The sequence below is a fragment of the Pan troglodytes genome, chromosome 11 (assembly GCF_028858775.2).
Source record: "Pan troglodytes isolate AG18354 chromosome 11, NHGRI_mPanTro3-v2.0_pri, whole genome shotgun sequence".
Classification (NCBI taxonomy): domain Eukaryota; kingdom Metazoa; phylum Chordata; class Mammalia; order Primates; family Hominidae; genus Pan; species Pan troglodytes.
This window is the reverse complement of record NC_072409.2, coordinates 9795548-9807603: the sequence shown is the minus strand read 5'-3', so window position 1 is coordinate 9807603 and position 12056 is coordinate 9795548. Positions and strand designations below refer to the sequence as shown.

Below are 12056 nucleotides of genomic sequence, written 5' to 3'. Positions count from 1 at the left end.
ATCACTTGAGGTCAGGAGTTCAAGACCAGCCTGACCAACATGGTGAAACCCCATCTCTACTAATAATACAAACATTAACGGGCCGTGGTGGCGCACGGCTGTAATCCCAGCTTCTCGGGAGGCTGACGCAGGAGAATCGCTTAAACCCAGGAGGCAGAGGTCGCAGTGAGCCAAGATCGTACCACTGCACTCAAGCCTGAGCAACAGATCGAGACTGTCTCAAAAAACACTACTGGAAGGACCTTGCCAAACTATCAGGAGATGAGAAGCACACCTTGGAGAGCCACAACTGGAGGCCTAGGAGACATGAAATATGGCACACAGCCAGGCACGGTGGCTCACGCCTGTAATCCCAGAACTTTGGGAGGCCGAGGCGGGCAGATCACCCAAGGTCAGGAGTTTTGAGACCAGCCTGGCCAACACAGTGAAACCCCATTTCTACTAAAAATATAAACAATTAGCTGAGTATGGTGGCAGGCGCCTGTAATCCCAGCTACTCAGGAGGCTGAGGCAGGAGAATTGCTTGAATCCAGGAGGCAGAGGTTGCAGTGAGCTGAGATAGCACCACTGCACTCCAGCCTGGGTGACTGAGTAAAACTTCATCTCAGAAAAAAAAAAAAAAAGAAAGAAAGAAATATAGCACATGTGCTGCAGAGAATGATGCACATGGACTGGCTACAATCTCAAAGGGCAATGCTTCTACAAGGCACTGGAAGCCTGATCCAGGTGACCCGAAGTACTGAACATTCTCATCAGACTGGCACAGAAACTAACCAGATTGGCTCAGAAATCACAGAAGAACCAGAGGAACAAGACAGACCAATTAGAAAGCACCAAGAATCGGGCCAGGTGCGGTGGCTCACGCCTGTAATCGCAGCACTTTGGGAGGCCAAGGTGGGCAGATCACCTGAGGTCAGGAGTTTGAGACCAGCCTGGCCAACATGGTGAAACTTCGTCTCTACTAAAAATACAAAAATTAGCTGGGCATGGTGGCAGGCACTTGTAATCCCAGCTACTCAGAAGGCTGAGGCAGGAGAATCGCTTGAACCCGGGAGGCAGAGGTTGCACTGAGCTGAGATCATGCCATTGCACGCCAGCCTGGAGGACAAGAGCGAAACTTCATCTCAAAAAAAAAAAAAAAAAAAAAAAAGAAAGTACCAAGAGTTGGCCAGGTGCTGTGGTACACACCTGTACTCCCAGGTACTCAGGAGGCTGACGGAGGAAAATCGCTTGAACCCGGGAGGTGTAGGTAGGTTGCAGTGACCCAAGATTGTGCCATTGCACTCTAGCCTGGGCAACAAGAATGAAATTCCGTCTCAAAAAAAAAAAAAAAAAAAAAAAAACCAGGCCGGGCGCAGTGGCTCACTCCTGTAATCCCAGCACTTTGGGAGGCCCAGGCAAGTGGATCACCTGAGGTCGGGAGTTCGAAACCAGCCTGACCAACATGGAGAAACTCCCTCACTACTAAAAATACTAAATTAGCCAGGCATGGTGGCACATGCCTGTAATTCCAGCTACTCAGGAGCTGAGGCAGGAGAATCACTTGAACCCGGGAGGCGGAGGTTGCAGTGAGCCAAGATCATGCCATTGCACTCCAGCTTGGGCAACAAAAGCGAAACTCCGTCTCAAAAAAAAAAAAGAAAGTACCAAGAGTGCCAGGCACGGTGGCTCACACCTGTAATCCCCAAGCAGTTTGGGAGGCTGAGGCGGGTGGATCACCTAAGGTCAGGAGTTCAAGACCAGCCTGGCCAGCATGGTGAAACCCTGTCTCTACTAAAAACACAAAAATTAGCCCAATGTGGTGGCATGCACCTGTTATCCCAGCTACTCAGGAAGCTGAGTCAGGAGGATCACCTGAAACCAGGAGGCGGAGGTTGCAGTGAGCTGAGATCACACCACTGCACTTCAGCCTGGGCAACAGAGCGAGACTCCGTCTCACACACAAAAAAGAAAGTACCAAGAGTAGACCAGGTGAGGTGGCTCAGGCTTGTAATATCTATACCTTGGGAGGCCGAGGCAGGCAGATGACTTGAGGCCAGGAGTTTGAGACCAGCCTGGCCAACATGGTGAAAGGTCGGGAGTTCAAAACCAACCTGGCCAATATGGCGAAACCCCGTCACTACTAAAAATAAAAAAAACTGGGCCGGACACGGTGGCTCACACCTGTAATCCCAGCACTTTGGGTGGCCGAGGCAGGCGGATCACGAGGTCAGGAGATAAAGACTATCCTGGCTAACACAGAGAAACCCCACCTCTACTAAAAAAAAAAAAAAAAAATTAGCCAGGCGTGCTGGCATGCACCTGTAGTCCCAGCTACTTGGGAAGCTGAGGCAGGAGAATCGCTTGAAGCCGGGAGGCGGAAGTTGCAGTGAGCTGAGATCACGCCATTGCACTCCAGCCTAGGCCACAGAGCGAGACTCTGTCTCCAAAAAAAAAACCCAAGCCGGGCGCGGTGGCTCACGCCTGTAATCCCAGCAATTTGGGAGGCCAAGGCAGGCGGATCACGAGGTCACGAGATCGAGACCATCCTGGCCAACACGGTGAAACCCCATCTCTGCTAAAAATACAAAAAATTAGCCGTGGTGATGGGCACCTGTAGTCCCAGCTACTCAGGAGGCTGAGGCAGGAGAATGGTGTGAACCCGGGAGGCGGAGCTTGCAGTGAGCCGAGATCGCGCCACTATAATAAATAAATAAAAATAAAATAAGACAGCTTTGTCAGGCCAGGCATGGTGGCCTGCGCCTGTAATCCCAGTACTTTAGGAGGCCGAGGCAGGTGGATCACAAGGTCAGGAGTTCAAGACCCACCTGGCCAACATAGTGAAACTCTGTCTCTACTAAAAATACAAAAATTAGCCGGGTATGGTGGCACGTGCCTGTAGTCTCAGCTACACAGGAGGTTGAGGCAAAAGAATCACTTGAACCCGGGCGGCGGAGGTTGTGGGGAGCCGAGATCATGCCACTGCACTCCAGTCTGGGCAACAGAGCAAGACTCCGTCTCAAAAAATATATATACAAAAATCAGCTGGGCGTGGTGGGATGTGCCTGTAGTCCCAGCTACTCAGGAGGCTGAAGCAGGAGAATAGCTTGAACCCAGGAGGTGGAGGCTGCAGTGAGCCGAGATGGCACCACTGCACTCCAGCCTGGCAACAGGCTCCGTCTCACAAAAAAAAAAAAAAAAAAAAAAATTTAAAAATCAGTTGGGCACAGTGGTATGTGTCTGTAATCCCTGCTACACAGAAGGCTGAGGCAAGAGGATGGCTTGAGCCTGGAAGTTGGAGGTCGCAGTGAGCCAAGATGGCACTACTGCACTCCTACCTGGGAGACAGAGCAAGACCCTGTGGAAAGAAGGAAGGAAGGGAGCGAGGGAAGGGAAGAGTGGGAAGGGGACAAAAGAAAGGGAAGGGATGAAAGAAGTAACTTACCACCTTCTTCTCACCCTTGAAACATTCTTACAACATAAAAGAATCTCCTTAGGTAAGAGAGCTGGCTGTGTTTCCATTGAACCATCCTCACACATGAAAGCCTTCGCACCCAAGTGTTAGAATCATTTTCTTGGGATTCTACAGGTTAAAGCTATCAACAAGAAAATTAGCCAGACTCAATCTCATTCTCTGTATCAGAAAAAAAAGTATTAAACTGAATCAATGATTCCTAACCTAGAGTCTTTTTTATTTTTATTATTATTTTTTATATACAGAGTCTCATTGTCACCCAGGCTGGAGTACAGTAGCACAATCTCGGCTCACTGCAACTTCGCCTCCCAGGTTCAAGCGGTTCTCCCACCTCAGCCTCCAGAGTAGCTGGGATTACAGGCGTGCACCACCACACCTGGCTAATTTTTGGTATTTTTAGTAGAGATGGGGTTTCACCATATTGGCCAAGCTGGTCTCAAACTCCTGACTTCAGGTGACCCACCAGTCTCAGCCTCCCAAAGTGCTGGGATTACAGGTGTGAACCACTACACCTAGCCCCAACCTAGAGTCTTCTAAAAATGTTCAGCAAGGCCAGGCGTGGTGGCTCACGCCTGTAATCCCAGCACTTTCAGAGGCCGTGATGGGCGGATCACGAGGTCAGGAGATGGAGACCATCCTGGCCAACACAGTGAAACCCCATCTCTACTAAAAATACAAAAAATTGACCAGGCGCGGTGGCGGGCGCCTGTAGTCCCAGCTACTGGGGAGGCTGAGGCAGGAGAATGGCGTGAACCCAGGAGACAGAGCTTGCAGCGAGCCGAGATTGCGCCACTGCACTCCAGCCTGGGTGGCAAAGCCAGACTCCATCTCAAAAGAAAACAAAAAACAAAAACAAAATGTTCAGCAAGAGCTATTTTGAGTATTGCTTAAAAGCCAGTGCATCTGAATCATCAATTGACCTGCAATAAGGATGGACAGTTAACTAAACCACCTAGTGCCCTGGCTTTCCCTGCGAACCGTTCCCATACAGCACAGCAAAGTGGGAAGTGCGTGCAAGCCACATCAGATCCTGGCTTCAGCTGTGCAGACTTCTAGGCCTGAGGTAATAAATCTGTCCTCAAGAGTAAGATTTCATGGAAACCTCACTGGCCTTGGGGAGGATTTGGGCTCTCTGCAGGTTCATGCAGCAAGCTAAGCCTCAGTATTCTCTTCTGGGACGTGTGCAGCACCCAATGCTGCTCATTTTCAGAGGAAAAACATAAGTCCTTACAATATTCTGACAGCCCCCACCTGACCTGCCTTTCCTTTCCTTACCCTCTCTGACCTCACCTGGGACCACTCTTCCCCACCCCTCACTCCTCTCCAGCCCCACCTGCCTCCTCAAACAGACAGATTTGCCCTAGGGCCTTTGCACTGACTTTTTTTTCCCCCTGTAAAGTTAGGGTCTCACTCTGTTACCCAAACTGGAACACAGTGGTGCAATCATAGCTCACTGCAGCCTCCAACTCCTGGGCTCAAGGGATCCTCCTGCCTCAGCTGCTCAAGTAGCTGGAAATACAGGCACAATGCCAGGGCACCCTACTTTGCACTTGACTTTTCATCTCCTTAGATGACTCTACCCCAGGTATCCACTTAGCCCATGCTCACTCCTCCAAATCTTTGCTAAAATGTCACCCTCACTGTAGCCCACCTGGCAAACCACCCTCTCAATCCCCAACCCAGTCCTTCCAATCTCTCAGCTTTCTCTTTTGTCCACGGCACTATTCACCTTCTAACACACTGCATAATTTACTTATTAAATATACTGTTAATGTTGCAGCCGTTGCCACTGCCCCATGTAAGCTCGAGGAGGGAGAGATGTCCGTCTTCTTTTCTGATGAGTCCCCAACCCTTGAACCGCTCCTAGCACACAGCAGGTGCTCAAGCTGAAAGTCCGCACAGACCCCTTGGGAGAGGCCTTGAGCACGCAGCAGCCCCGCCCCTCACCTCATCAGAGCATCTCCTTTCGTGTGCGTTTGATTAAACACCTGGAAAACTGGCTTATCTAGAATTTACGATGCAGTTTGGTCATTTAAAAGTTAGCCTGGGCCGGCGCGGTGGCTCACACCTGTACTCCCAGCACTTTGGGAGGCCGAGGCGGGTGGATCACAATGTCAGGAGATCGAGACCATCCTGGCTAACACGGTGAAACCCCGTCTCTACTTAAAAAAAAAAAAAAAAATTAGCCGGGCGTGGTGGCGGGCGCCTGTAGTCCCAGCTACTAGGGAGGCTGAGGCAGGAGAATGGCATAAACCCGGGAGGCGGAGCTTGCAGTGAGCAGAGAGCGCGCCATTGCACTCCAGCCCGGGCGACAAAGCGAGACTCCGTCTCCAAAAAAAAAAAAAAGAGAAAGAAACCAAGTAGCGCCGAAACCAAGTAGCTGGCCCTACTACACTCCAGCCTGGGCGACAGAGTGAGACTCTGTCTCAAAAAAAAAAAAAGAAAAAAAAGAAGGCCGGGCGCAGTGGCTCACGCCTGTAATCCCAGCACTTTGGGAGGCCGAGGAGGGCGGATCACGAGGTCAGGAGATGGAAACCATTCTGGCTAACACTGTGAAACCCCGTCTCTACTAAAAAATACAAAAAAATTAGCCAGGCGTGCTGGCGGCCGCCTGTAGTCCCAGCTACTGGGGAGGCTGGGGCAGGAGAATGGCGTGAACCCGGGAGGCGGAGTTTGCAGTGAGCCGAGTTCGCCCCACTGCACTCCAGCCTGGGCGACAGAGCGAGACTGTCTCAAAAAAAAAAAGCCTGAACGCAGTGGCTCACACCTGTAATCCCAGCACTTTGGGAGGCCGAGGAAGGAGGACAGCTTAAGCCCAGGAGTTGGAGACCAGCCAGGGCAACACATGGAGACCCCATCTCTACAAGATAATAAATAAATAGCCAGCCAGCGTGGTGGCCCGCGCCTGAGGTCCCAGATACTCTGGATGCGCAGGTGGGAGGATCGCTCAGCACCGGGGGCTGAGGCTGCAGTGAGCCAAGATCACACCACTGCACTCCAGCCTGGGCGACAGAGCGAGACCCTGTTCAAAAAAAAAAACACGAAACAAAACCAAAAAAAGTTGTTTGAAATGCTTAAAAACTACAGTTCACACAAAATCCTTCAAAACGTGGGATCCTTGGAGGTGTTTTGTTTTTCCACTTTTTGTTGTTAAAAAATGGGCCGAAAGTATCCTCTGGGTCAGTTTCTGTGGAATAAACTGTAAAGGCAAACGGTGGGACGCCCGAACCCGCCCGGCGGCCGCGCTGCGCCCCCGCCTTCCCGCCCGCGTCGCTCCGCGCGGGGCCCGCGCCCTCACCGTCTCCCCGCGGATGCCCTGGACGGCCCTCCACTGCGAGGGCACGGACGCCACACCCAGGGTCTCGTCCTGCAGCGGCCCTGGCCGCCCCGGCCCCGGGCCGCTCGCAACCCCGACTGTCGCCAGCGCTGCAACACCAGCGCTTCCCGCCTGGCTGCGTGGCCCCGGCTGCGCGCGGGTTGCCATGGAGACGGTTCCGCCCTCTCGTGCGGACGCACCCAGGCGCGACCTCCGCCCCTACGCCGCCATGAGCGGAAAACGGGGAGCGTGAGGCTGACAGCGCCATGTTTGAATTGGTCGCAGCGCCTCCTGCAAGACCTGGAAGAAATAAAAGTAACGATTCTTCTCGGCCAGAGAGAGAAGCATGACCGGTTTTGCATACCCTGTCCCCAGAAAAAGCACTCTAAGGGTAGGCGCGCTACTCCTGGGCGAGGAAACTGCGGAAGTGAGGCATTGGTGCCAGGTTCAAAGATGGCGCTGAGCAGCCAAGCGCAGAAGCGAAGAGAGGGCGGCAGCCTGCGGCCGTGGCCGGCCCGCGAGGTCTGGGCCTGGGAGCGCAGATCTGGCTGAGCAGCTGATTCTTCCAGCAGATCCGAGAACCGCGCCACTCGAACAGGCTGTCACCTCGAAGCCAAGTGATCTCCCTTTAATCCTCAGTCTCTGTCTCAATAGAATGATGATGAAAAATATTCCTACGGAGATTCTAAATGTGGTTAAAAAGCTGGGAGGCCCAAATGAGGTCTTCTACAGAAACATGCTTATTAAATCGAAATTAAAAGCAAATAACTAAATAATGTGCCTACTGTGTGTCAGGCAAAGAGCCCAGAACGTCTCTTTCTTACTAAGTTCTCACCCTGAGGAAAGAATTGCTTTTTATACTATATTATGTCGTTCTGCCATTCCGCGCGCCCCACCGGAATTAAAAAACACTGGAGATTCTGACCTGAGGACTAAAAAATAAAAATAAAGAATAAACAAATAGGCCAGGTGCGGTGGCTCACACCTGTAATCCCGGTACTTTGAGAGGCCAAGGCAGGAGGATCGCTTGAAGCCAGGAGTTCGAAACCAGCCTGAGTAACATAGTGAGAGCCCCGTCTCTACAAAAAAAAAAATGTTTTAAAACTTAGCTGGGCATGGTGGCACGTGCCTGTAGTCCCACCTACTCGGCAGGCTGAGTGTAAAGATCCCTTGAGTCCAGTAGTTTGAGGCTGCAGTGAGCTATGATTACACCACTACACTACAGCCTGAGTGATAGAGCAAGACCCTATCTCTAAAAAAATAATAGGCCAGACGAGATGGCCAGCACTTTGGAAGGCCAAGGCAAGAGGATCACTTGAGCCCAGGAGTTTGAGACCTGCCTGGGCAACACAGCAAGACTCCCTCTCTACAAAAAAAAATTTTTTAATTGGCCAGGCATAGTGGCACACACCTGTAGTCCCAGCTGCTCCGGAGGCCAAGGTGAGAGGATCCCTGGAGTCAGGGAAATTGAGGCTGCAGAGAGCCCTGATTGAACCACGCTGTGCTTTAGCCTGGACAAGAGAGTGAGACCCTGTCTCAAAATAATAATAATAATAATAACAAAATAATAAAAAAAATTCTAAAAAATGATCTGGGAAGGATAGATGCCACTTTTTTTTTTTTTTTTTAAGACAGAGTCTCACTCTGTCGCCCAAGGTGGAGTGCAGTGGCGTGATCTCGGCTCACAGCAACCTCCACCTCCCCAGTTCAAGCGATTCTCATGCCTCAGCCTCCCAAGTAGCTGGGATTACAGGCACATGCCACCACACTGGGCTAATTTTTGTATTTTTAGTAGAGAAGGGTTTCACCATGTTGGCCAAGCTGGTCTGGAACTCCTGACCTCAAATGATCTGCCCGCCTCAGCCTGCCAAAGTGCTGGGATTACAAGCGTGGGCCACTGCGCCCAGCCTGTTTGTTTTTTTTTGAGACAGAGTCTCGCTTTGTTGTCCAGGCTGGCGTGCAGTGGCACTATCTTGGCTCACTACGACCTCCACCTCCCAGGCTCAAGTGATTCTCCTGCCTCAGCCTCTCGAGTAGCTGGGATTACAGGCAACTGCCACCACGCCTGGCCAATTTTTTGTATTTTTAGTAGAGATGGGGTTTCACCGTGTTGGCCATGCTGCTTTGAAACTCCTGACCTCAGGTGAGCCACCTCACCTGACCTAATTTTTTTTTTTTTTTTTTTTTTTTTTGAGACAGGGTCTGGCTGTGTCACCAGGCTGGAGTAGTGGTATGATCATGGCTCACTGCAGCCTCAACCTCTCCAGGCTCAGGCCATCCAACCACCTCAGCCTCCTAAGCAGCTGGGACTACAGGCATGCACTACCATCCCCAGCTAATTTTTGTGTTTTTGTAGAGATGGGGGCAGGGGTCTCCCCGTGTTGCCCAGGCTGGTCTCGAACTCCTGGGTTCAAGTGAACTGCTCACTTCTACCTCCGAAAGTGCTGGGAATACAGGCTAAGCCACTCCCCAGGCCAAAGCAGATGGTATTTGAAAACACAATTCAATCCCTTCAGGGCCCAAAATTCCGTCCCTGTTCCCACCCTCTCTCCACCCCATGGCCTCTGCTTCCACCTGCTTCAAGCACACCTCTCAGGCCTCAGTTTACCACCACCTAGAAAGGCCCTTCCTCAAATGTAGACTGAAGAAAAAGGGACTTTTTAAAAACTCATTAAGGGGCCGGGCGCGGTGGCTCACAACTGGGAGGCCGAGGCGGGCGGATCACGAGGTCAGGAGATCGAGACCATCCTGGCTAACATGATGAAACCCCATCTCTACTAAAAAATTCAAAAATTAGCCGGGCGTGGTGGCGGGCGCCTGTAGTCCCAACTACTCGGGAGGCTGAGCCAGGAGAATGGCATGAACCTGGGAGGTGGAGCTTGCAGTGAGCAGAGATCGCACCACTGCACTCCAGTCTGGGCGACAGAGGGAGGCTCCGTCTCAAAAAAAAAAAACACACACACACACAAACTCACTAAGGTCTGGTGTGGTGGCTCATGGCTAAGAGTTCGAGATCAGCCTGGGAAACATAGGGACACCTCGTCTCTAAGACAAAATCTATTTAAAAAATTAGGGCTGGGCGCAGTAGCTCACACCTGTAATCCCAGCACTTTTGGAGGCCGAGGCGGGTGGATCACCTGAGGTCAGGAGTTCGAGACCAGCCTGACCAACATGGTGAAACCCTGTCTCTACTAAAAATACAAAATTAGCGAGGCGTGGTGGCACATGCCTATAATTCCAGCTACTCCGGAGGCTGAGGCAGGAGAATCACTTGAACCTGGGAGGTGGAAGTGGCAGTGAGGCAAGATGGCGCCATTGCACTCCAGCCTGGGCAACAAGAGCAAGACTCTGTCTCAAAAAAAAAAAGTTAGCCAGGTGTAGTGGCATGCATCTATGGCACAGTTACTCTGGAGGCTTAGTTGGGAGGATCGCTTGGGCCTGTGAGGTCAAGTGCAGTGAGCCATGATTGCGCCACTGTCTTCCAGCACGGGTGACAGAGTGAGACCCTGTCAAAAAAAAAAAAAAACCCTCAAAACTCATTATTATTATTATTATTATTATTTTATTTTATTTTTGAGACAGAGTCTCGCTCTGTCGCCCAGGCTGGAGTGCAGTGGCACGATCTCGGCTCACTGCAACCTCCGCCTCCCGGGTTCATGCCGTTCTCCTGCCTCGGCCTCCCAAGTAGCTGGGACTACAGGCGCCCGCCACCACCCCCAGCTACGTTTTTTTGTATTTTTAGTGGAGACAAGGTTTCACCGTGTTAGCCAGAATGGTCCCGATCTCCTGACCTTGTGATCTGCCCACCTCGGCCTCCCAAAGTGCTGGGATTACAGGCATGAGCCACTGTGCCCTGCCTATTATTTCTTTTTTTTTTTAAACAGTCTTGTTCTGTTGCCCAGAGTGGACTGCAGTGGTGTGATCTTGGCTCACTGCAACTGCTGCCTCCCGGGTTCAAGCGATTCTCCTGCCTCAGCCTTCAGTGTAGCGCGTGCCACCACGCTCAACTAATTTTTTGTATGTTCAGTAGAGACAGGGTTTCACCATGTTAGCCAGGATGGCCTCGAGTTCCTGACCTCATGATCCGCCCACCTCAGCCTCCCAAAGTACTGGGATTACAGGCATGGGCCACCATGCCTGGCCTGACAAAGCTGTCTAATTTTATTTTTATTTTTTATTTATTTATTTATGTTTTTGAGATGGTGTCACGCTCTGTCGCCCAGGCTCAAGTGTAGTGGCACAATCTCGGCTCATTGCAACCTTCACCTCTTGAATTCAAGTGATTCTCTTGCCTCAGCCTCCCAAGTAGCTGGGACTACAGGCATGCACCACCACGCCCGGCTAATTTTTGTATTTTTAGTAGAGACGGGGTTTCACCATATTGGCCAGGCTGGTCTCGAACTCCTGACCTCAGGATCTGCGCACCTCAGCCTCCCAAAGTGCTGGAATTACAGGCAAAAGCCACTGCGCCAGGTCAAAGCTGTTTTAATAATGAGGTTGTTGTGTTGAGCCGGCCGCAATGTTTCACGCCTGTAATCCCAGCAATTTGGGAGGCCAAGGCAGGTGGATCACCTGAGGTCAGGAGTTCTAGACCAGCCCAATGAACATGGTGAAACCCTGTCTCTACTAAAAATACAAAAATTAGCCAGACATGGTGGTGCATGCCTGTAATCCCAGCTACTCCGGAGACCGAGGCAGGAGAATTGCTACCCCACTGCACTCCAGTCTGGGTAACAGAGCGAGACTCCTTCTCAAAAAAAAAAAAACCAGCCTGGCGTGGTGGCTCACACCTGTAATCCAGCAATTTGGGAGGCCGAGGTGGGCAGATCACCTGAGGTCAGGAGTTCAAGACCAGCCTGGCCAACATGGTGAAACCTTGTCTCTACAAAAATACAAAAATTATACGGGTGACATAGCGGGTGCCTGTTATCTCAGCTACTCGGGAGTCTGAGGCAGGAGAATCGCTTGAACCCAGGAAGTGGAGGTTGGAGTGAGCCGAGATTGAGCCATTGCACTCCAGCCTGGGCAATAAGAGTGAAACTCCGTCTCAAAAAAAGACAAACCAAAAAATTAGCTGGGCGTGGTGTCAGGCACCTGTATTCCCAGCTACTTTGGAGGCTCCCATGCATCAGGTCCTAATAACAATCACACTTACTTGATCCTCAGGGGATGAATGTCTGAAAAAAAGCCTGCCGGGCGTGGTGGCTCATGCCTGTAATCCCAGCATTTTGGGAGGCCGAGGTAGGCGGATCACCTGAGGTCAGGAGTTGGAGACCAGCCTAGCCA

General features: G+C 51.4%; 1 protein-coding gene across 2 annotated transcripts in view; it reads right to left on the bottom strand.

The window, feature by feature from the left end:
* The window catches only part of DYNC2I2 (dynein 2 intermediate chain 2), a 48470-nt gene that overhangs the window by 13797 nt on the left and 22617 nt on the right, over positions 1–12056 (bottom strand). The window contains exons 2-3 of one of the 2 annotated variants that reach the window (XM_063788218.1): positions 7756–7849; positions 6753–7070 (exon numbers count right to left, since the gene is read on the bottom strand). In XM_063788218.1, coding sequence (XP_063644288.1) covers positions 6753–6938 — 186 coding nt within the window. In that variant the 5' untranslated portion in view covers positions 6939–7070; positions 7756–7849. Of the gene's footprint in view, positions 1–6752; positions 7192–7755; positions 7850–12056 lie in introns of those variants that run through there. The other variant, XM_001160437.7, reaches the window with a different exon arrangement.